Here is a 21,093-nt window from a genome sequence, read left to right as displayed (position 1 = left end):
TGAAGCTATATTATAATCAATATCAAGATTACGCATAGCATATTGAATTGCCTTCTTGTGCCAGTGTTTATAAGGTTGAAAAGCACCAACATCAAGTGGCTGCATAATGTGCGTAAGATGCGAAGGAAGCGGATATGGATGGATATTCATTGAAGTTGCCCGTATATCCAACTCTGGTGTTGTATAACTGATATGGCTGTCCATAAGGAGGACCTTTAGAGGTTTATCAGGCCCAGCTCCTGTATGAATAATAAAATGCTCCAAATATAGCATTGCGAGCTCGCTATTGGTATATCCTGAGTCTGAAAGTAATACAAGCTCATCGCCAGTCAATTTCTCATTATACCAAGATGCCATATGTTGTCGTCCTTGTACAATGATAATTGGTGGAAGCACTTGTCCAACAGCACAGATTGACTCAATCACGGTAATAGATTTGCGGTTTTCGGCCATTGGAACATACATCTTTAATAGTGTCAGTTTAATTGTATTAAGTTACAAGTACTGAATTATACATACTTCTGTAATAGATACAGGAACTATTACATCCTCCCCTGGTGCTACTCCAACACGAAAACCAGTCTCGTCAAAGTTATAAATATCCTGTGGCTGGATATTGTGTTGAGTACACCATGCCAAATACACTCCAAACCAGTCTTGTACCGCAGAAATATCATGGGTCGTAACTCGGACTCGTGCAATTGGCTTCGTTTTGACAACTCGAAAGAGGATCGAAGAGCTCTTTATAAATCTCTGAAACCAGCGCCATGAAGGTGCTGGTTTAGGCGGTATTTCCGCTGCCCGCAAGTGGCCAATTGCTGTAAAAACCATCGCTTTTGACGGCCCATAGCCCGCAAAATATGAATCCTCTACATTATTGTATATAGCCTTGATTTGTGCCTCTGAAAGTATCTTATTCTGGCCTCCGTAAATAGGGTTTGGTGCCTGGGCTTTGAGTTTCGCTCGTCGGAGGTTCGTATTGAGGGTCTTCACATTTATATTGAATATTCGTGCAGCAGTTATAGGCTTTTCTGAAGGGTTGTCATGGAGGAATTGGAGGGCATCATCCATTGTATTAGATTTCAAGTACGACGACGAAGCAGTTTTGTCACAAGTGTATAGATGAAAGGGAGAAACGTATATAATTTGTGTGTAAATCTCTTCTTCGGCTATGTACAAGACCCCTGGCGGGCTTCATCTCGCTTTCGGGCTTCAACTCGCTTTCGCCGACCACCGACGATTAGGCTGCGCACTACTCGCTCAATACTATCTACTTATATAGGTTGTAGCTTAGACTATTCCACAACGTAGCAATCAGGTGTATGATGTAGTGAAGTGGTCTAGACAAGTTGTAACAAATGTTGAGCCTGAGAACTCAGGGGTAAGTCTGTAAGGATGCCTCCTTACCTAGATACTCGAAGAACCTGCCTCAGAGCTGTTACGGTCACTACAAGCATGAAATCCGACTCGGTGTGGTTTCGAACCAGTAGAGGAGCACATAGCGAGTTACACTATAGTGGGGGACGGTAAGGGTGTAGGGTTCAGGGTTGATGCAGACCTGCTGCGTTGGAAGGTTCAGGGCTAGGGTTGGGATAACCGAGTCGGGCCCGTTTCGGGTATTTAAGGAAACAGACTCAACGGGGTTCCCCCTTCATCTTTTTTGTATCCTTCATAGTAGACCTATAGGATAGCATCCGTTTAGCCTCCGACTCGCACTCTCAGATGCTATTACTGTGAGCTGGGTGCCCTCTGTCCTTACATTGACTTGAGTTGCTCTGCTCGCAGAAGCATATGGCATGTCAAATCCCATCAAGTTGATACATCTTGAATAAGTCAAAGAAGTCTCTGAGATGGTTGACCCTGGTTCATGTTTGCCTTTTGCAAAGTCATAAACCTATTCCTTTAATTGAATTAACAAAGATAGTGAGCTTCTAGAGCTATGAGATATTAGAAAAAGCTACTAGAAGATTACTAGAACTAACAAGAGAATATATACCTTTCCAAGTTTAAATCTGATACCCTTGTCTTTTTGTAACTTTGCAAGGCCATCCATCTAGTTCTCTTCTTCCTAGTTCATTAAGATCTCTTGATTTGTTGGCGTAATCCAAATTCAGCCAAGGAGAGCACTAAGGGCAAGTTGAATAACGTGAGCTAGGCAGGGTATGTGTTGTACCTTTCCTCTAATAAAATGCTTGTTGTCCGCAATACTATCAAGCATTATTTCCACATCTCTCATCATCGAAGTGTTGTTTGACACATTATCAGTCGTAATAATTCGTCCTTCTAAATGCTGCCTTGTGATAACTTTTTCAAGTATTCCACATAACTCAGCACCAGTATGCTCTGTATATATAGGTTCAAAGCCAATCAAGACCTCTTGTATTTTCTAATGACGGTCGATAAACGATGCAATAACACCCATAAACGAAAGTCGAGTAACACTTGACCAACAGTCGAGCGATAATGCAATCTTTGAACCAGGAACAACATGTTACGGCTACAGTAACATGACATCATGGTTACAGGGCCAGGGCCTAGTAACGTGACGTGTGAGTCACAGGGGGCAAGCAGGGTAGGCTGCCATGTGACGGGGCTAATGGATAGTTGCAGAAACTAGTGGATATTGTATATTGAGCTATCCACGAACTATCCTGAATATCTAGCTACCCGCCAACTATCCAGATTATCCATGAGGCACGACGCCACTATATAAGTAGATAGTATTTCCTTAGATAGGAGCTTCGTGCTCAACTCAATATAGTATTCTTTACAATACTGTAACGTGTTACTTGGAAAGCCTTTGTGTCTAATCCCCTGCCTCCTCTGTCAAGTCAACCTTACGCAAGAAACCTCTGTGTCTTCTATCGTTTAGAAGTCAGCGTTACACAACATCTTGTAGCATCTCTTCTTAGATTTGTGTGAGCTTTGTTGTTAAGAGGTTTCGAATAGTTGTTGCTGAGGGTAGTGGATAGTGAGGATTCTGTAAGATAGCAAGCCTTTTCCATTCAGGATCCTTGACTGAGCGGAACGAGCTATGAGTCGAGATAACTGTGTATAGAACTTGTTCATAAAATGTCTCTTGTGTGAGAATATGATCATACCTACATGATTCTGGTAATAATCTTGTAATCCTTACTTGTTGAGGTCGCATTTGTAAACAACCAAGAGTTAGATAATGACGTAGTAGGGCTACCACCAAGTCAAAGCGATGGTGATTATCAATTACCTTCACTTACAAGGCCTTCTTCTATTGCAAAGAGGCCACAGAACAATAATGGGGCTTAAATTCTTTAAAAAGAAGTAGTCCTATTAATTGAATCAAGCTAATTCCATAACACATCATGGTTAGGTCGCGAAATTCGGGAGTTATGGCGTAATGTAACGTGGTTTACCACCAAACGGAACATCCCACCAAATGAAACACTTTCCGATAGCATCGCAACCTCAAACCCAATTACTCCACCACACCACAACAAAAAGATGCCTCAGAAAGCTAATGAAGGCCAAGTTTTACTAGCCATTCAAGCTACCAAATCACCCCACAAACTGTCCATCCGACGTGCTGCGCAGCTATATGAGGTCCCACATGTAACACTTACCCGTCGCATACACGGAAGCCAACCACGAGCTGGTAGACGCGACAAACAACGTCCATTGACCCCAATTGAGGAAGAGGAGCTCATACGATACGTACTTGACCTAGATTCGCGAGGATTTCCACCTCGAATTGAGGATGTACGAGATATAGCGAATCTCCTCCGTGCGACGCGTCGCGAACCCCCAGTTGGAAAAAACTGGCCCTACCGCTTTGTACACAATGAACCAAAGCTTAAGACGCGTCTCTCTCGTGCGTACGACCTCCAGCGAGCCCTCTGCGAAGATCCTGATTGTATAAGAAAGTGGTTTGAGCTGGTAAAGAACATGCAGGCGAAGTACAGCATCCAGGATGCTGACTTCTACAACTTTGATGAGACGGGCTTTATGATGGGTGTTATCTGTGGGAATATGGTTGTTACGAGCTCAGATCGAAAAGGCCGAGCAAAGCAGCTTCAGTCTGGTAATCGGGAATGGGCAACAGCGATTGAATGTGTGAGTGCAGACGGCTTTGTAGTGCCTGCATACTTGATTGTACAAGGCAAGCATCACCTTGCGCCTTGGTACACAGAGTGCGGCCTTCCACCTACTTGGGCCATCAAGACCTCACCAAATGGCTGGACCGACAATGATACAGGTCTAGACTGGATAAAACACTTTAACCAGCATACACGTGTACGAACACAAGGGGTCTGGCGGATGATTGTCCTAGATGGCCATGAGAGCCACCTATCTGCCCAGTTTGATATGTACTGCAAGGAGAACAACATTATTACGCTCTGTCTCCCTGCGCACTCCTCACATCTTACCCAGCCTCTTGATGTTGGGTGTTTTAGTGTACTAAAGCGAATGTATGGTCGAGAACTTGAGGTCTTCATTAAGGCCTCTATTACCCATATCACTAAGATTGAGTTCTTTATTGCATTCAAGGCTGCCCACGACCATACAATGACAACTGAAAATATCCTAGCTGGCTTTCGAGGTACTGGCCTAGTCCCGTACAACCCAGAAGCAGTTCTCTCAAAGCTTGATATCAAGTTACGGATGCCAACACCAACTGGATCCCCCCTACTAGAGGCTGACCCTTGGGTCCCTCAAACGCCACAAACCCCAGCTGATGCAATTTTGCAGTCTAAGTTTGTACAGAATAGAATTGGAATTCATCAAGGAAGCTCCCCAACAACAATTTTTTCAGCTGTAAAGCAGCTGGTGAAGGGTACAGACCGCATTGCGCACCAAATGACCCTTATACAAGAGGAGGTCCGTACCCTTCGAAAGGCCAACACAGCACTTTCAAAGCGTCGGAAAGCCAAGCGTACACGTGTCCAAGATGGAGGGTCACTTACTATAGAAGATGCTCAAAAACTGATCGCTGAAAAAGGGGATAAAGGGTTGAAACGACAGAAAAGGTCAAATGAGGAGGGTGCTGTAGAGGCTGGTCCATCGACTTCGCGTCGCTGTGGGAGGTGCGGCAAGACTGGGCATAATGTACGAACCTGTCAAGAGGTTGAAGAGATATTAGGAGAAGAGAATTCAATTGAGTGTAGTTAATTTTAATGTGTTAGGGTGGAGTAATTGGGTTTGAGGTTGCGATGCTATCGGAAAGTGTTTCATTTGGTGGGATGTTCCGTTTGGTGGTAAACCACGTTAGATATAGTAACAATTATAGTAATTTGCCAACTACCAACTTATCTGTCTAAATTACTTGTAAAATATCCACTTAAAATGTCAAGGCGCAAATACCCCCACACGTGATTTATAGGCATGCTAAACCCCGTGACCGGGTCTGCCAAGAAACCGGTGGGGGACCGTAGGGTTGGAGGCTTCAGACCAGACCAGACCGCGGTCTGAGAATTTGGGACCAGATGGTCCGGTCTGATCTAGGGGAACCGGTGGTCTAGGTTCCCCATGACGCACCCTACGGAGAGTCATGATCGGTTTGCCAAGTCGGAGTTTGTACCAGCTAGCTGCTTCCCGTCCAATTTCCTGCGATCCCGTCGGAACCACAGATAGTGGGATGCCATGTCTTAGTCGGCCCCCTACCCCGTACATCACACAGGCACCCGTTGGTATCGGGAATCTTCTGTGCCATCCCACTCCTACTCCCATCGCGGGTAGTAGTAAGGTGTCTACCATCCTGCTTTTCATTGTGCATTTTGGGTTCCAGCCGTACCGTGGTATGCTTAACCCCTTACCAGCAAGCAGGTAAAGGAGTTTCACGCGAAGCAGGTGTGCGGTGGGAGAATCCCGAGACAGGGCGGTGCGGTGGTGGAAGGGAAGCCTGGTGGTAGGGGGGGATATAAGAGGTGTGTACTCCCCAAGTTCTGGGGGGAGTTTAAAGGTCGTTGGGGGGCTGTGTAACGGGCTTCATATGCAGCGGGTGATTTGGCTAATTTAATATCTGGGCACCTACACCGTACGAAAGCATCGCAGAATCATTGCTCCATACTTCTCAATGGCGTCGTCTGATTCTTCTTCTGATCCCTCCTCGGGCCCGTCCTCGGCTTCGTCGTCAAGTCTATTCTCAACTCTTGCCTCTGTTCCGTCGTGGGGACCTGCTTCGTTTCTCTCCTCAGCTGTACCATTTGGCCGCTCGTCTGGTTCTTCGACGCTTTACCCTACTCCCACCTCAAAGACAAATCCAGACGCCTCGTCAGTTCCTTCTTCGGCTTCTCCCTCAACTCCTACCTCAGATCCCACCGCGGACTGCCTCTCTGAACCCCCCACAGCTCCTTCCTCGGCTTCCCCCTCAGCTCTCCTCTCAAATACCACCACAGACTGCTCCCCCTCTAGGCCCTCAGCGCCCTCCATTGCTCCCGCTGCCCTCGCCACTCCTGCTCCTTTGGATCCCTCCTCAGCCCCAACTACATCCCCAGACCCTCCCACCGACCTCCCCCTCACCCGTGCCAACGCCCACCTCTTCGACGCCCTCGAATCCCACACCTCCCAACAACTCCTCCTAACCGCCGTGCAAGTCCTCTGCAGCGACGCCGCAGTGCTAGTACGCACCAGTCCCGCGCGTGGAGAACAGTACCTCGCCATCGCAACGGAGCTCGTGACTGCCTTTTTCGCGGCGGAGGGGGAGGAAATCAGCGAGCCGCATGAGGCGGCGAATAAGATTTTGAAGCTGGCGAGGAGGGAGATGGATAGGGTGGTTGTGGAAATGGGGAGGACGGAGGAGGAGAGGAAAGCTGAGAGGGCGGCGGAAGAAGAGAGGAGAGAGGAGGAGAGGAAAGTGGAGAAGGAGAGGAAGAAGGAGGAGAGGAGGATGTATGAGGTTGCTATGAGGGAGTTTAGGGAGGAGAAGAGGGTGGAGGAGAAGAGGGTGGAGGAGAAGAGGGTGGAGGAGAAGAGGGTGGAGGAGAAGAGGGTGGAGGAGAAGAGGGTGGATGGAGACAATAGGATGGAGGAGGAAAAGAAGATGGCACTTAGGGAGGCAAGGCTTGCGTATGTGACAGACACGCAGAAGAGGAAGATGGCGAAGAAGAAGGCGGAGAAGGAGAAGAGGGAGAAGGAGGAGGAGAGGAGGATGAGGCTCCTGGAGGGGACGGGTGGGTGAGTGGGTACGTTAGTTCCCATTATCAGGATAACTGGAGCGAACTCATCCCCATAATGGACCGCGTGCAAATGACACTCCCCCCACGCATCCATTGGCATGACCCCCTACCGACTCAAGTACGGAACCGATCCGCGTACGAGTTGGGATTGGAACACTCCGAAAGGCACCAACCCCCGGGAGACCCTAAACCGAGAGGAAGCCAAGGCGGTGGCAAATGGAAATATAATGACCTTCTTAAGGCCGCGTATGTAGAAATAGTAATCACAAACAATGAGAAACAAAAGCAACGCCAAGCCAAGCCAGCGTGTCAAGTTACTCTACTCCGATCAGCGACCTCGCCGTTTCGACGACGCGACGGTGTTTATCACCAAATGACATCGCGACGGTAGCAATACACTGTTGGAACACGGCGTGGCATTCGTGATCCTGCCCTCTGTAACGTAATCTAACTACTTATGTGCTGTGTTTATATAGAGTTCACCATTTCCGCTGCCGTTTTGTGATTTTATTCTCTTTTGTTGCAGAGCCTGCCTGCTTGATTGATTAATTGCTTGCTTGCTTGCTTGCTTGCTTGGTATCGATTGCCAATTCTCGCCGGCGGTGACAACGGATTAATCGCAAGCGGCAGTGACTGACCGAACTCGACGACATGGCACATCATCATGAGTCTCAACAGGAGAATGAGCCTCTCCTCCCTGGAACTAGGCAGCTAAAGCCACCTATATCTCACTTGCCAACGCTACACGACCATCGCCTCATCATTGCCCCTCCTCACGGGTGTGATGTTTCTCATCAACTTCGGCGCCTACATGATGACTATGCCTCAATCTCGCATCTATGAGGACATCATCTGCCACCACTACTACGACGGCCTCGAGGGCACATCCCATCCCTCCCTCGACACCCCGATCGATGAGTCGCTCTGCAAAGTTGGCCCTATCCATTTTTGGTGGTTATTCCTCACCTCCTCCATTCCCAGCCTCCTAGTCTCCATTCCGTATGGCATCCTCGCGGACCGCATCGGCCGCAAACCGTCTTCATCCTTTCCGTGATAGAGCTCGGTGAGCTCTTAAACCTCGCCATCTGTTGGTGGTGGCGCGTGTTTCCCCTTCGCCTCGTCTGGGCCATGCCCCTTTGCAGGTCATCGGCGCTGCCGCCGCCGTGACTTCCGCTATGCTCTTCGCTACCGTCGCCGGCGTTGCTCCTGCAGAGAGCCGCACCCAGACTTTTCTAATAGTAATGAGTGGTAGCCTGGCAGCTCAGATCTTCGGACCCATACTCTCAGGCAAACTCATGAGCTGGTCGCCGTATCCACCAATGCTTCTAGGCATAGTCATAATAGCCGTGGGCGCCCTCATCCACCTCTCCACCTCGCCAGCCAGATAGCCTCCTCGCCTCCATCAAGGAGCACCTCCGCACAACCATAGACTCAACATCAATGTTCAACTCCACCCCCGCCGTGCTCATCCTCTCCAGTTTTTTCCTCGTCGTCCCGTTCAGATGGTCCAGATCGCCCTCCGCGACGTCTCAGCCCGCTTCCACTGGTCCCTCGCCCAGGGAGGCTACCTTAGCCTTCTTTCCAAGATTGACATCGTTGGTAACTTCGTGAGGGGCATACGTACGATAAACAGGACTATAAGCATTATAATATCTAACCCCTACCTGCGCATATTAGCATATTTTCATTTATTTAACAAATTTTGCCCTTAAATCGAGTAAAGGAGAATTGGACAGTGTTGTCCAGAGTTACCGTATCAGGCTAGTTGCCGATGCGGGCATTGCCGTCGACATTTTGGGTTATCCATGGCCGCGATAGCTGCAAAACTACTTTTCCATCAGCTGCTCAATTGCGACGACAACAATGGTTCCGTGGGTTATACCCGTCTTACTATCATTACCTGGATCATACTGATCCATGTAGCCTTTTTCCCACTTGTACCATATAATCTCCCCTCAAAATGCGCTCGCACCTAACGCGCACCGTCTTCCGGCGCCTCCTGCGCAACGAAGGCTTCAACTTCCGCTGCCCCCATCGCCCAGCCCTGCGGAGCCTACGATGCGGCGTGGTATCTGCCTTGCAACCATCCGCCCGACGTTATGTCTCCGTCCTTGGCTTCTCACCTAAGCCCGAACGCGGCATCAAAGATCCGGACATGGACCCTGGCTTCTCGACGCTACTCGACTTGGGCCTGATGGACACGTTGCGCGCGCGCTCGCCCCCCGCCGACGACCTCGCGAAGGCGTTCCGACAGTTTGCGGCGCACAAGGCGGGGCTGAAGGAGCCGATCAATACACTACAGGCGTCGTATGTGCTGCGAACGTTCCAGCATCTGCGGGACACAAATAGTGCGGAGCCGGAGTTCGGGCTGAAGACGTTCGATTTGAAGCGCGCTAGGGATGCGATGAAGATTCTGCCTGCGAAGCCGTCGAGCGAGCATGTGGATTTTGCGAGGGAGGTGTTTGAAGAGCTGAGGCGGAGGGTGGGGCAGGAGAATCCAGGGGCGCTGCTGGTAGAGGCGAGGGATTTTGTGAAGGTGCTTACGGCGACGGGGAATACACTGGAGGCGAGGGACTACCTTGTTCAATATCTGTCGGAAGGAAAGGAGCTGAATGACCATGGGAGCAAGCAGGTCAAGACGATGTGGTTATACGTGATGGATGGGTTTTCTACAGAAGGCAAAGAGGCAGAGCTGGCTGAGACTTTCAACATGGCTTCTGCGAGCGGCTTGCAGTATGATGCCGCAGTGCAGGATATCATGACGAGCTTCTACGCGTCCAGGAACAATGTGGCCAATGCCAAGGAGTGGTTCACCAAGCCGATTGCGCCAAAGGCCAATGAGGAAATTGCATATCCGCGAGCGTCGACACTGTTGTCCATATTACACTTTGCCCTGAGGAACAATGAGCTGGAATGGCTGAATCCAATATTCCGATCAATCGTCCAGTCGAATCCGGATAAAGCAAACTGGGATGTTATTTTACTTTGGGCTGCGGAAGGACTTGAGAAGGGGCCTGAGGAGGTAGAGCGCATGATGGATGTTATGGCAAAGCACAACGACGAGAGTTATAGGCAGCCGGATATGGATACCTTTAACAAACTGGTAGAGTCCGCCATATCGAGAAAGAATCATTACTTGGCCGAGAGGTATGTTGCGCTCGCTGAGAGACGTGGCATCCGGCCAAATGCCAAAACATATATTATGCAAATGGACTACCGTATCGATGCCCAGGATCTTTCCGGTGCGCAGGGCGCATACGGTGCACTGAGGGCCGAGGATATTTCGGAAAGACAAGATATCCCCGTTGCCAACAAATACATTCGAGCTTTGTGTTCTACATCCTCTCCAAACTACGACAAAATTATGTCGGTCGTGACCGACCTTGAAGAGCGGAACGCACGCCTAGAGGCCGACACATTATCCTCCCTCGTCATACTCCACCTCAAGCGCGGCGACATGACCGAAGTAGTCAACGCGCTCCAGCGCAATGTCTTCCACCACGACCTCGAAGACCGCGACCGCACCCGCGACGCTATATTCGACTACTGCCTCTACCGCGGCAACAGCACCGCGCAGGTCTGGGACGCCTACACGGTGTTGCGCAGCGTGTATCCCGAGACCGGAAGGGATCTGCGCACGCGCCTCATGACGGAGTTCTTCGACCGCCGTCGCTCCGATATGGCCTGCCACGCTTTCGGACATATGCGACAGCACGATATCCCCGGGATCCGGCCGAATATCGACACGTACGTGGCCTGCTTTTTGGGAATCGGGAAGTGCGCGGACGATGAGAGTCTGGATATGGTGCACAACATGATGAAGATGGACTCAACGGTGGAGCCATCGACGAAGCTGTACAACTCGCTAATGGCTGCGTTCACGGCGGTAGGCGATGCGGACCGCGCACTAGATTTCTGGATTGATGTCACGAACAGTCGGGAAGGACCGAGCTATGCGAGTCTGGAGATGGTGTTCCGGGCTTGTGAGAAGAACGATTTTGGCGAGAAACCTGCCAAGGAGATCTGGGGCACGATGAAGAGGATGGAGATTGAGATTACTCCCGAGGTGTTTAATGCGTACGTGGGTGCGTTGGCGGGACAGGGTCTAGCTGAGGAGGTTAAGAAGCTGATTGAAGGGATGGAGGAAGATATGGATTTCGGACCGGATATTAATACGTGAGTAATATCCACACATATCTTACAGGGTGCATGGCTAACTCAAACTCTAAGGTTGGGCATATTCTATAATGTCGTGCCAGGGCAGATTAAGAAGGATGCGGTTATGACTTGGGGTCAACTAACATACCCAGAACTCTGGGCTGAACTAGAGAAGATTGGCAAAGTGCCGGATGCGGACGACGATTACGAAGTGTTCAATATTGTACGAGAGTGGAAAGCATGAGATGTATATATAAGCCATGTTTATTGTAGATAATAGACTAGCATCATCGAATATATGGGATATTTAAAATAGATACCTGTTCGCCCATCTTTTCGCATACTCATTGTGTAATACTTCTTCTTCTTCTTGTCCAATTTATTTCCTCTTCTCCTTTTACCTCTTCTTCTTCTTCTTCTTCTTCCTCCTCTTCTTCTTCCTCTTCTTCTTCCTCTTCTTCTTTCTCTTCTTCTTCTTCTTTCTTCTTCCTCTTCCTCTTGTTCTTGTCTATTTTTTCTCCTCTTTTTCCTCCTCTTCTTCTTCTGTTAACTTACTTATCTAATTCTTCTTCTGCTTCTTCTCTAGCTCCTCTTTCTTCCACCTCATCATGCAGCTAGGGCACTTCTCAGTGAGCAAATGCCTCGGCGAGCCCTCGCACCGATGGCACAGCTTCTGGTGCCTGGCACAGTAACGGCCGCCAGGGACAATCGGATGGGCTTTGATGCGGCAGCTTCTTATGCCACTGTCTCTGCTGTCACGGCCACGGCAGAGGACTTGACTGTTCGAGCGGAAGTTTTGCTGCAGGGGCTGCTCCGGAGTCTCTTTTGGAGTCTTCTTAGAAGATCTCTTGGATTTCTTCTTGCTGCGCTTTGGGGACGTCATTTTTGATGTGTTGATGCCGCGAACCTGCGCGGGATGTTGTGTATGGGTGTGGTTGTGGCAATGAGAAGTTGATGATTAGAGATCTGGGGAAGAAGTCTGGGTATGATTGTGCAATGAGAAACTGATGATGAGAGAACTGGAGAGGAAATATCGAGAGGTTTTGGAGAGTATTTATACTATTTCCCTCTCCTCTGATTTGTTGTCTAGATTCGAAAGAGGGCAAGAGCTAGCCCTTAACGACGAACAGGTCTCAGGAGGTGCTAACTGTTCATGAACAGCCATCTTTGATCCTCGAGGCTCGAAACTGAACAGTAGCCCTGTTCTCAAAAATCTACTGTTCTTCGTAGTCATATTATGAGACTTTTTCGGCGAAAAGTGCTTGGGAATAGACTCGGGGACGGCGGCTCTTTGTCCTCGGCCACTTTGTGTCAGAGTAGTCAGAGGGCCTTTACTACGGGAGACATCGGGGTGGCGGTGCAGATATCTCTTTTAGAATGAGGGTCCAACGATGATAGCTGTTCGTTTCAGAGATAGAATGTTACTGTCTGTTCAGTAGTGTCGTGGGCTTTCATACTATCAAACTTCTATTGAGCAGTTTTTGGTCTGTAGCTGTGCATCTAACACCGTTAGATGGGCTTCAATTGCGCAGCATCTTCGAGAAGCTGCCATAGGTCTCACTTTATCAAGAGGAAATGTTGGATGTATGTCAGATGGTAAATCTGGAAGGTTGGTGATCAAAGAACTGCGTCTCGGATTTTCAGTTTTGCCCACCAGACCCAATGCAAAGCAGAGAGCATTTGTCCCCAACTGAGTGTGGTGTATCGAGTACCTTTATGGATAGGTTTAGGATATATTGTATAGAATTGATAAATACAACATAAGAGAGAGTGTTCTTAAAAGATATATATTGTACAATGGACATCCCTGTGTTTTCATTGACCTTCTAAATGCTTCTCCCCTCAAGCCACGTACCATGTACACAACTGAATATACATGTGCCATTCTCAACTCCATCAAATCAATCCTCTCAAGCCTTCGTCTCACGGCTAAGCGGCTCGTTCCTCCTTGTGCTCTCCTTCATCAGGATCTCCGGGTGACGATGCACCGACGGCATGAATCCCATCCCAACTGCACGGCGAATAGCCTTAGCAATCTTTCTCTGGTTCCTACTACGCAATCCCGTATCATTCGAGTGCATAATCCGTCCCATAGGCGTCATATACTCCGAAAGCATCGCGAAATTCTATCTCCAATCATCAGCCTCCCTTCCATACCATCACCTCAAACCAACCACCCCCGGATTAAGGGACAAGGGGAAAACACTCACGCGATACTCCACCAACGGATCCAACTCCAACACATCAAAAACATCCACCGCCGGCTTCCCCCTCTGCTTCCACTTCTTCATCTCCACCTCGCTCAAATCATGCGGCGCGTACACATCCCCCGTCTTCCAGCGCCGCGAGATCTGCTTCGTGACCTTCGTCGCCGTCTTATGGCGCGCGAGATCCTCAGCTGAGTTCCCGCCCGCGTAGGCGGCAGTACGCTGCGTGCGCTGACGCTCCTTGCGTTGCGCGGTGCGGTCGATCAGCGAGAGGAGGTTTTGGGAGGCGCGCTCGTTGCCGGGGGAGAGGGTGCGCGGGCGGGGGCTAAAGTTGGCGCGGGGGGCGGGGGAGGTGGTGCTTGCACGGGAAGGGGAGGAGGAGGAGTCTGGGGGAGGAGGAGAGTTAGTGGTCTGGCTTGCTTTGATGGGTGGCGAGGAAGATGGGGGGAGCGTACCAGCGAATGACCCGGTGCCGGTGGTGAAAGCTGCACGAGCGCAGACACCTAATTGACGTGCCGCTACGGCGGGCTTAAAGCATTGTAACCTCAGCGGCAACATAATTGCGTTGTCGTCGAGATTTACGTTCCTCTCCTTGTGTCGTCGTCCCAAACAGCCATACTAACTGGGACTCCAAAATCTAGCAACCGCGGAACATCAATTTTCCGAGCACCCTAAAAAGTTTCTCCGAACGGAAGGAACGACTCCCAAAAAATAATCTCAGCCTTCTTATCAGCCTCCTCACGAAAATCTTCAACCAAACCTAGCTACCAGTCCTCCCAACAGCACAAACCTAGACCTCAGACAAGATGGTCCGCAAACTCAAGCACCACGAGTCCAAGCTCCTCCGCAAGGTCGACTTCACCACCTACGCCTCGGACAACAACCACCGCGACGCGGCCGTCCTCCGCCGCTACGCCATCCAAAACCCCTCCGACTACCAAAAATACAACCGCATCTGCGGTTCCCTGCGTCAACTCGCACACAAGCTCGCCGCTCTCCCGCCCGACGACCCAGTGCGCCAGAAGCACGAGGCTCTACTTCTCAATAAGCTGCATGATATGGGGATCCTTGCTACGACATCTAAACTGTCGGCGGTCGAGAATAGTGTCACCGTATCGGCGTTTGCGAGGAGGAGGTTGCCGGTTGTGATGACGCGGTTGAGGATGGCGGAGACGGTGCAGGCGGCGACGAAGATTGTGGAGCAGGGGCATGTGAGGGTTGGGACGGAGGCGGTGACGGATCCGGCGTATTTGGTGGGGAAGAGTATGGAGGACTTTGTGACTTGGGTGGATGGGAGTAAGATTCGGAGGAATATCCTTAAGTATAGGGAGAAGTTGGATGATTTTGATTTGTTGTGAGGAGGGCTGGGTGTGGGATATGAGGTGGTGGGGATGTTGGGAGGTCTGACGAGAGTACTGGGCGCATGGAGAACTTCTTTACAGTTGACGGACAGGTGAAAGATCTAAGGAAAGCTACAGAGGGGAAATGGGTACAGATAAACTCAGAGAGGACTTTGAAATGCATAGCGTCGGCGTTAGGGATACGAATCAATTCCAAAATATACCAATCACACCTAAAGTTCCAATCACAAAGTGCCACCCTCAGCATACTCAAATCTACATCCACATAGCCATTAACATTCACATCAAACACACAAGCGGCGATTATACTTCTTGGATCACCAACTTCCTATTACCACCAAGCCCCAAAAAGGAGCTCAGCTCAGCCCCTCTGACCTAGGAATCTAGCTAAAGCAAAGCAAGCACACCACAGCAAAAAGCAGACAGACCCCCTCATGACCAACAGCCCGAAAGACCATCGATCGCTCAAGAGTCCACGCAAAAATGCCACAGGTACTGCTCTCCGAAAAAACTAGCCGCAATCCCTCCTTTTCATCCATACATCCATCCCTCAGTCCATCCTCCAGTCTCCTACCCCCCCTTCCATTCCATTCCCAACTCTCAAACCCACCTCCCATCCCTAATCCGTTCTTTCCATACATGCACACAATACTCTAACAAAGTCATCATTTCCAGATGTCCCGTAAATGAACCCCCATTCTCGCAAAACAAGAAGCAGGAGCAAAATATACTCCAAAACACAACCAGCAAAAATGTACCACATTTTCCCCCCCCCATGGGTGCCGTAAAAAACAAATCCCGCGGGAGATCTCACTATATTCCCTCCTTTTGCATCAAGAACTCCTCTCTCCCACTCCCCTCTCTCTCCCGAAGAAAGAGAGAAAGTCGTGTTGCGAAAGAAGAGCCCGGCATAAAACATTCCGCGTAAACCGCGAGATGATAAAAACCCCAATTCCAGGGGCCTCCCACAGGAAACAGCATGAACAATAACCTCGCTCTTTTTCGAAAAACAATAAATCAAAGCCCAAGCACAAATCGCTGTCGTAAAATAACGGGGCAGGGGCACTCCAAACAAGGAACGCTATTTCGTATCCGGGATATCTCATCCCTTCTAAAGGTCTTGCGGTGCCAGTAAAAATCTCAAATCTCAAATCGTCATAAAGGGTGGTCGAAGGCGTAAAAACTATCATGTCGTAAACACATACTCAAATTAGGGGTCGTCGTAGTAGGGCGTCGGCGGCGTAGAAGGGTAAACAAGCATAGAATCATAAAGGGCGCGTATCCAGTGAGGCGGTGGTCGGATGTCCAATCCCCAATCTTCCTCGTCTCAAATCTCCTATCCAGTCGAGGAGCTGAGCAAAGAAGCTGCGTGGCGTAAGCCAAAATTGAAGGGTATACGGGGATTAAACATCGATCATCTCGGCGTCGTCGGCGAGCACGTCGTCGCCAGGACCCCAGTTGCCTTCAAAGACAGTGGCGCCTGCACGACGACGGGCTTCGACCCAACGAGCACCTTCGGACTCCAGAACCTCGTGGATTGTAGGTCTCTCCTCAGGCCGAGGGGTGATCATCCATTTGACGAGTCCATCTAGGGCGCCGCGGTGGTATTGGTCCTTCATGAACGCTGGGGCATTGTTCAATTCGCCGCGCCTAAGAGATCCGAAGAGATTCGCTGGGTCGTGCGAAGTCGAGCGCTTGGGAGGATTGTAGTTACGCCTCCTGCCTTGGATGCGTTGGGACTTCATGTCGCGCTCAATCTCGTCGTCGCTAAGATACGAGTCCATGCTGGTGTCGCTGTCGTCTACAATGCCAGTCGCATCTCGAGACACGGCGCTGGCATTACTCCAAGTCAAACTCGGAACATCGCTCATGTCGCCTGACCGAAGTCGCTGCCACGTCGGTCCGTTATCGGGTAACAAAACGTTTCCTCCGATTTCGAGCATAATGAGACCAAACGCGAAGATATCCGACGGCTTGTCGTATTGCCCCAGAAGAATCTCCGGCCCGATATACTCGCGATCTCCTTCGCCTTCGATTCCTTGCTGTGCTGGGTAAGATGTTGCCATTCCGAAGTCGCCAATCTTAATTACACCTTCAAACGTGATGAAGATGTTCGCCGGCTTCAAGTCCAAGTGGAGATATCCAGCATCGTGGATATAACGCAAACCTTGTCCGAGCTCAAGCATGATCTTCCAGATTCTAAAGTCGTCCAATCTACCCTTCATACCAACATTCCTCAAGAACAGTTGTAGAGTGCCCTCTTCGCAGAACTCTGTCTGGATATAGAGATGGTCGTTCGTCTCCCAGCTGTCGAAAAGCTGAATGATATGGTCTGAACGCCCAAGCGCCTTAAGCACATTGACCTCTTGCAGCTTGCGCTGTCGATCCTTGTTTCCCGTATACGGAGCGCGAGACTTCTTAACTGCAAAGGCACGGTCCGGTACTGGAGAAGGTGGTGATCCGCCTTCAAGTGGAAAGTCTGATGTGCCCAAGTAGAACGACTGCTCCTTGGCCTGAGTGACCTGACGCTGTGTGACGCGATAGACGTCCGAGAACTCGCCTCCTCCAATCTTCTCAACCGTTTCGAACAGGGACGTGAGGACCTCGTCCACTTCAACAGGCACAGATCCGTTAACAGGAGTAACACCTCCGTTAGTCTGAAGATCCTTGCCAGTCGTTGGTGTTGCCGGTGGAGGCATAGTTCCGCTTGTCGCACTACCTTGCTTTGCGAGCTGGCGAGACCTCCGAGCCGAAATCGAGAAACGGCCCGCGTCGTGCGGCAGCGCATCTGCATTTGGCGTGTGCGGAGCGCGCTTCTCAATGAAATCTATGCGGTCCAGGGGAGAGGCTGGAGCCACGTGACTAAATTTAGCATTGTCCGGTTTCGAGATAGGACTGACGAAGGGAGAAGCGAGAGACTTGGTAGAATAGGACTCCGGAAATTCCAGCTTGGGCCCCTTGGAGACTTGGGAGCATCCGAGGGACGGCATCGAAAGAGAAGGACTGGGAGAGAAATTGTACACAGGAATAGAAGGAGAATCCGGGTCGAGAAAGTCCTCGCCGCTGTCCTCGGGGTCACAGAAGGTAGTGAGCAGGTTCAACTTACTGCTTGTTCTTGGTCTTGAGGAGACCTTTGACATCTCATTGCCAAATGCCGAAAGTTGGAGAGATCGGAGCGCATGTGGGCTGCCGCGGTTGGTGTTGTTACTGGTAAGTGCTTGCTTGGTCGGGGTTGGTGGCAGATCGTGATCGCTGGCCGACTGGCTGTCGTTCTGGTTGTCTTCATCGCCATCGATGCTGATAAAGCTACCGCGTCGAACAAGACCTCTATTCCCGAAGGAGCTGCCAAATACGGCTTGGATTCCGTTCGCGTTGAATGGAGTGGATGGGGCGCCAAAAGAGTGCCTAATGTGCCTAGCCTTCGCGATGGCACTGCCTGCAACAGATGGAGCAGGCATTGTGTTGAACCCATTGAGTGGCTTCTTACACGGAGTATCGGGCATATTCGATTTGACGTTTCCGCGGGGCATAATTTCCGGGTGATGGTTGACCTTTGAGATAAGCCCAGTAGACATGAATGCAAGTGGGTTCGGCTTCGCCGATTTGTAGTTCTCGGGTGTCAAGAACGTATTCGAGCCAAACTCTTCGCGGGCAATGGTCTGCAAGGCAATGGGGCGCAGAGCACCCACAGGCAGAGACTTTGAGAAGTCCAGCTTTGGCCTCGGGTTCTCGCCGAAATTGACGGGAACGTGGGTTGGAGACTCATCAGGCATGCTGGAGCTTGACGAAGATGTTGTCAACGTCCTGGAGAGTGGGTGTTGTTTCTGTGTGGGTTGGAGGTTAAACATGTGCATCGACGGGTTTGGGAGGGCGCGCTGTGATGAGAATGGGCTATCCCGAGACATAGGCGGCATGAACTGATCCAGGGAAAGCCGTGGCCTATTCTTCGGTGGTGTTGGCGTGGAGTACTCATTCGACAGCGATGATAACTCGTATACTGCCTGTCTCTTTCCCCACGAAGCGCTCTTCTCCTGGCGCTGCTGTAAAGTCGACTTGCGCAGAGATGATGAGCGCTTTGGCATGCTAGAGAATGAACTCCCTCCCGTAACAGACTGTGCAGAGAACTCAAACTCTGGTATATTTGTATCATCGTGGATATCAAATTTCGGTGATAACATCGGTCCGTGATCAAAGACATTGAAGTCAGTGCCGAACGTCCCAGACCCGTGCAAGCTTCTACGCTTTGCAACTGGGCTTCCCAGACTCGCCTGGTCCAGGTTCATAATCGCATCACTGCGCTTCAATGGGCTGGATGTCGAAGTTGGCGTGGTGGCGCCCTCGTGTTTCCCCTCCAATCTTGCCAGCGCTTGGTTGATTGGAGCGCTCTTCTCAGGGTTGAGCGTATTCGTCTCGCGGTTCTGTGCCGCCATATTCTTGGGTTCGGTAGGTCTTGTGTTGTCGCACTTCTTCATCTCGTATTCTTCTCGGAGTGTCACGCCGAGTGGGAATTGCGAGTTAAGGCGATTGTTGGACTCGCTAGTCGAGACACGTTTTAGTGGACTCCTCGGGGAAGTGCGCACTCTAGATGTAGTGGGTGAATTCTTTGCGCGGTTCGCTGATCGGAGCGACAACTTCACACTTGGTGGGAAGGGCTTCGCCAGCGGGGAAGGCGCATGTGTTGGTGTGCCAAAGAAGTTTTGGTGTGTCTGGCCAAGTCCCGAGGGCGACCCTGGGGATAAAGGCGATGGCGATAAAGGTGTCTTTGGCGACTGTGCGGGGGTTCTCTGCGTCTTGAGGTTAAATTCGGATGGTGATCGCGACAGCGAGCGTCGCAAAGATCTTACTGCTGAGGTGACATCAACATGGCGAACATGTGTTGGCGATGGTAGGGTAAGCGTGCCGCCACCGCTATTCGAGTATGACATTGTATGGTGAAGCAGTAGATGTATGGGTGGTGTGGCTGGTAGGAGGTATGAAAGAACGAGCGGTTTCGATCTTGCACGTTCAGATTATGGCTCTCAGCTCATCGAAAATAGTGAGAGGGGGATATGGTCTGATAGATGAGGGGTGAACATCCAAAGTAGATGTCAAAAAGCTTTGTTGGTTTTGTAGGTTTGTCGTCGGTTGGTTTGTGGGAGTCGTCGGTATAGATCGAGATCAAGGCAACAGTGGGAGTAGTAGTCTCTTGAGCGGCAACAGACTCTCTTGCTGCAAGATGTTGGTATGGTAGATCAGGATGGTCGAATGTGAACGAGAGCAAAAAGCGGCTTGGAGTCAACGTTTCAACGTGGCGAAGTGGTGACATGCATGTATAGTCTCTTCTGCCAACACACAAGCAGAGATGTTTATTGAACCAACAGACGACTGACTTGAATGCCTCATGCACCCCACATACACACACACACAACAACGACAACAAGAACAACTTCTTCTTCAACCCCCTCGACTCTCTTGAATCCTTAAGCGCGTAGTCGTATGCGCGCGCGAAGCAACATTCATGTGTATCGAAAAAATGAAGTTATCGAGAATTGAGTGGCGGGTGGGTGGTGCGTTTGGTGTTAAAGATCGAAATAGGAAGGGACAAGGCCGGGAACGCGACTTCCCCTAGGCGGATTGGCGCTAGTGAGGCAGGGACGGGGGCACGGGGAAGTCGCGACCTGGGATTGTTTACTATTGCACTAATTAGGACTAGTGGGTGTTTAGATTCTGTCTAGATTCTGTCTACAACGTCGATGGGTCAAGGCACGACGCGTTTATCTACAGCACTATGGTACAATAAAACCCAAAATTCAAAACAATGCCGCGACAGACATGTTTCTGGGGATTGTTGAAGATTCCGAGCATTCCGGGCATTCTTGAGCATTCTTGAGCATTCTTGGAGGTTCTACATATAATACTACCGTAAACAAACCAACACAACCAACATACGGAGACAAACAAACCCTCACGCATGATCAACATCATCTAAGCCCTCATAAACGATCATCTATCATCATCTATCATCATCTAAACATCATTGTTTTGATCTCCCTCCCCCCCTCCCAGCCAATAAGACGCGTCAAACACCCTCGCCCCCTCGCCCCCTCCACCCCATCCCCATCTCATCTCGACCAACACTTCTGCCGAGACACTTCCGTCTATTTCAGGCATCACAATCCAGGGGCCCTGACCGTCGGGTAGACGGACCCTAGGGGGCTATGTACATGCTCCCAAGTA

At 50.2% G+C, this 21,093-nt stretch overlaps 7 protein-coding genes across 7 annotated transcripts; 4 read left to right on the top strand and 3 right to left on the bottom strand.

Moving 5' to 3' along the window:
* Positions 1–5,310: 5,310 nt before the first annotated feature.
* VC83_08363 (uncharacterized protein) lies at positions 5,311–7,153 on the top strand (the record flags this gene model as incomplete). Its single annotated transcript, XM_024471915.1, has 1 exon — positions 5,311–7,153. The coding sequence occupies exon 1, from the start codon at positions 6,050–6,052 to the stop codon at positions 7,151–7,153; it is 1,104 nt and encodes a 367-aa protein (XP_024320721.1). The 5' UTR covers positions 5,311–6,049.
* Positions 7,154–7,206: 53 nt separating this feature from the next.
* Positions 7,207–8,205, top strand: VC83_08362 (uncharacterized protein; the record flags this gene model as incomplete). The annotated part of the gene is made up of 2 exons (XM_024471914.1): positions 7,207–7,397; positions 7,869–8,205. The coding sequence occupies 2 exons, from the start codon at positions 7,207–7,209 to the stop codon at positions 8,203–8,205; spliced, it is 528 nt and encodes a 175-aa protein (XP_024320766.1).
* A 292-nt stretch (positions 8,206–8,497) lies between these two features.
* On the top strand, positions 8,498–11,616 carry VC83_08361 (uncharacterized protein). Its single transcript, XM_024471913.1, has 2 exons — positions 8,498–11,327; positions 11,382–11,616. The coding sequence occupies exons 1-2, from the start codon at positions 9,112–9,114 to the stop codon at positions 11,551–11,553; spliced, it is 2,388 nt and encodes a 795-aa protein (XP_024320765.1). The 5' UTR covers positions 8,498–9,111; the 3' UTR covers positions 11,554–11,616.
* Positions 11,565–12,360, bottom strand: VC83_08360 (uncharacterized protein). Its single transcript, XM_024471912.1, has one exon. It carries the CDS (start codon positions 12,190–12,192, stop codon positions 11,869–11,871), a length of 324 nt encoding a protein of 107 aa, XP_024320764.1. The 5' UTR covers positions 12,193–12,360; the 3' UTR covers positions 11,565–11,868.
* Positions 12,361–12,772: 412 nt separating this feature from the next.
* VC83_08359 (uncharacterized protein) lies at positions 12,773–14,110 on the bottom strand. The gene is made up of 3 exons (XM_024471911.1): positions 13,972–14,110; positions 13,520–13,902; positions 12,773–13,435 (listed from the first exon to the last, which is right to left on the bottom strand). Exons 1-3 carry the CDS (start codon positions 14,072–14,074, stop codon positions 13,220–13,222), a joined length of 702 nt encoding a protein of 233 aa, XP_024320740.1. The 5' UTR covers positions 14,075–14,110; the 3' UTR covers positions 12,773–13,219.
* Positions 14,111–14,322: 212 nt separating this feature from the next.
* Positions 14,323–14,874, top strand: IMP3 (Small subunit (SSU) processome component; the record flags this gene model as incomplete). The annotated part of the gene is made up of 1 exon (XM_024471910.1): positions 14,323–14,874. The coding sequence occupies one exon, from the start codon at positions 14,323–14,325 to the stop codon at positions 14,872–14,874; it is 552 nt and encodes a 183-aa protein (XP_024320668.1).
* Positions 14,875–15,195: 321 nt separating this feature from the next.
* VC83_08357 (uncharacterized protein) lies at positions 15,196–20,641 on the bottom strand. Its single transcript, XM_024471909.1, has one exon. It carries the CDS (start codon positions 19,800–19,802, stop codon positions 16,281–16,283), a length of 3,522 nt encoding a protein of 1,173 aa, XP_024320741.1. The 5' UTR covers positions 19,803–20,641; the 3' UTR covers positions 15,196–16,280.
* Between the last annotated feature and the right edge of the window lie 452 nt (positions 20,642–21,093).

This window comes from Pseudogymnoascus destructans (assembly GCF_001641265.1).
Source record: "Pseudogymnoascus destructans isolate 20631-21 unplaced genomic scaffold scaffold_24, whole genome shotgun sequence".
In the NCBI taxonomy this organism is placed as follows: Eukaryota; Fungi; Ascomycota; class Leotiomycetes; order Thelebolales; family Thelebolaceae; genus Pseudogymnoascus; species Pseudogymnoascus destructans.
The sequence above is the reverse complement of the archived record's forward strand: the minus strand, read 5'-3'. Positions and strand labels throughout refer to the sequence as shown.

Excerpts from the sequence above, each read along its gene's own strand:
- VC83_08361 (XM_024471913.1), top strand. The coding sequence starts at position 9,112 with ATGCGCTCGCACCTAACGCGCACCGTCTTCCGGCGCCTCCTGCGCAAC. Across the intron at positions 11,328-11,381 it reads TTCGGACCGGATATTAATAC|GTTGGGCATATTCTATAATG; the intron begins GTGAGTAATATC and ends TCAAACTCTAAG.
- VC83_08360 (XM_024471912.1), bottom strand. The coding sequence starts at position 12,192 with ATGACGTCCCCAAAGCGCAGCAAGAAGAAATCCAAGAGATCTTCTAAG.
- VC83_08359 (XM_024471911.1), bottom strand. The coding sequence starts at position 14,074 with ATGTTGCCGCTGAGGTTACAATGCTTTAAGCCCGCCGTAGCGGCACGT. Across the intron at positions 13,903-13,971 it reads CGGCACCGGGTCATTCGCTG|ACTCCTCCTCCTCCCCTTCC; the intron begins GTACGCTCCCCC and ends CTCCTCCCCCAG. Across the intron at positions 13,436-13,519 it reads ATCCGTTGGTGGAGTATCGC|AATTTCGCGATGCTTTCGGA; the intron begins GTGAGTGTTTTC and ends GATTGGAGATAG.
- VC83_08357 (XM_024471909.1), bottom strand. The coding sequence starts at position 19,802 with ATGTCATACTCGAATAGCGGTGGCGGCACGCTTACCCTACCATCGCCA.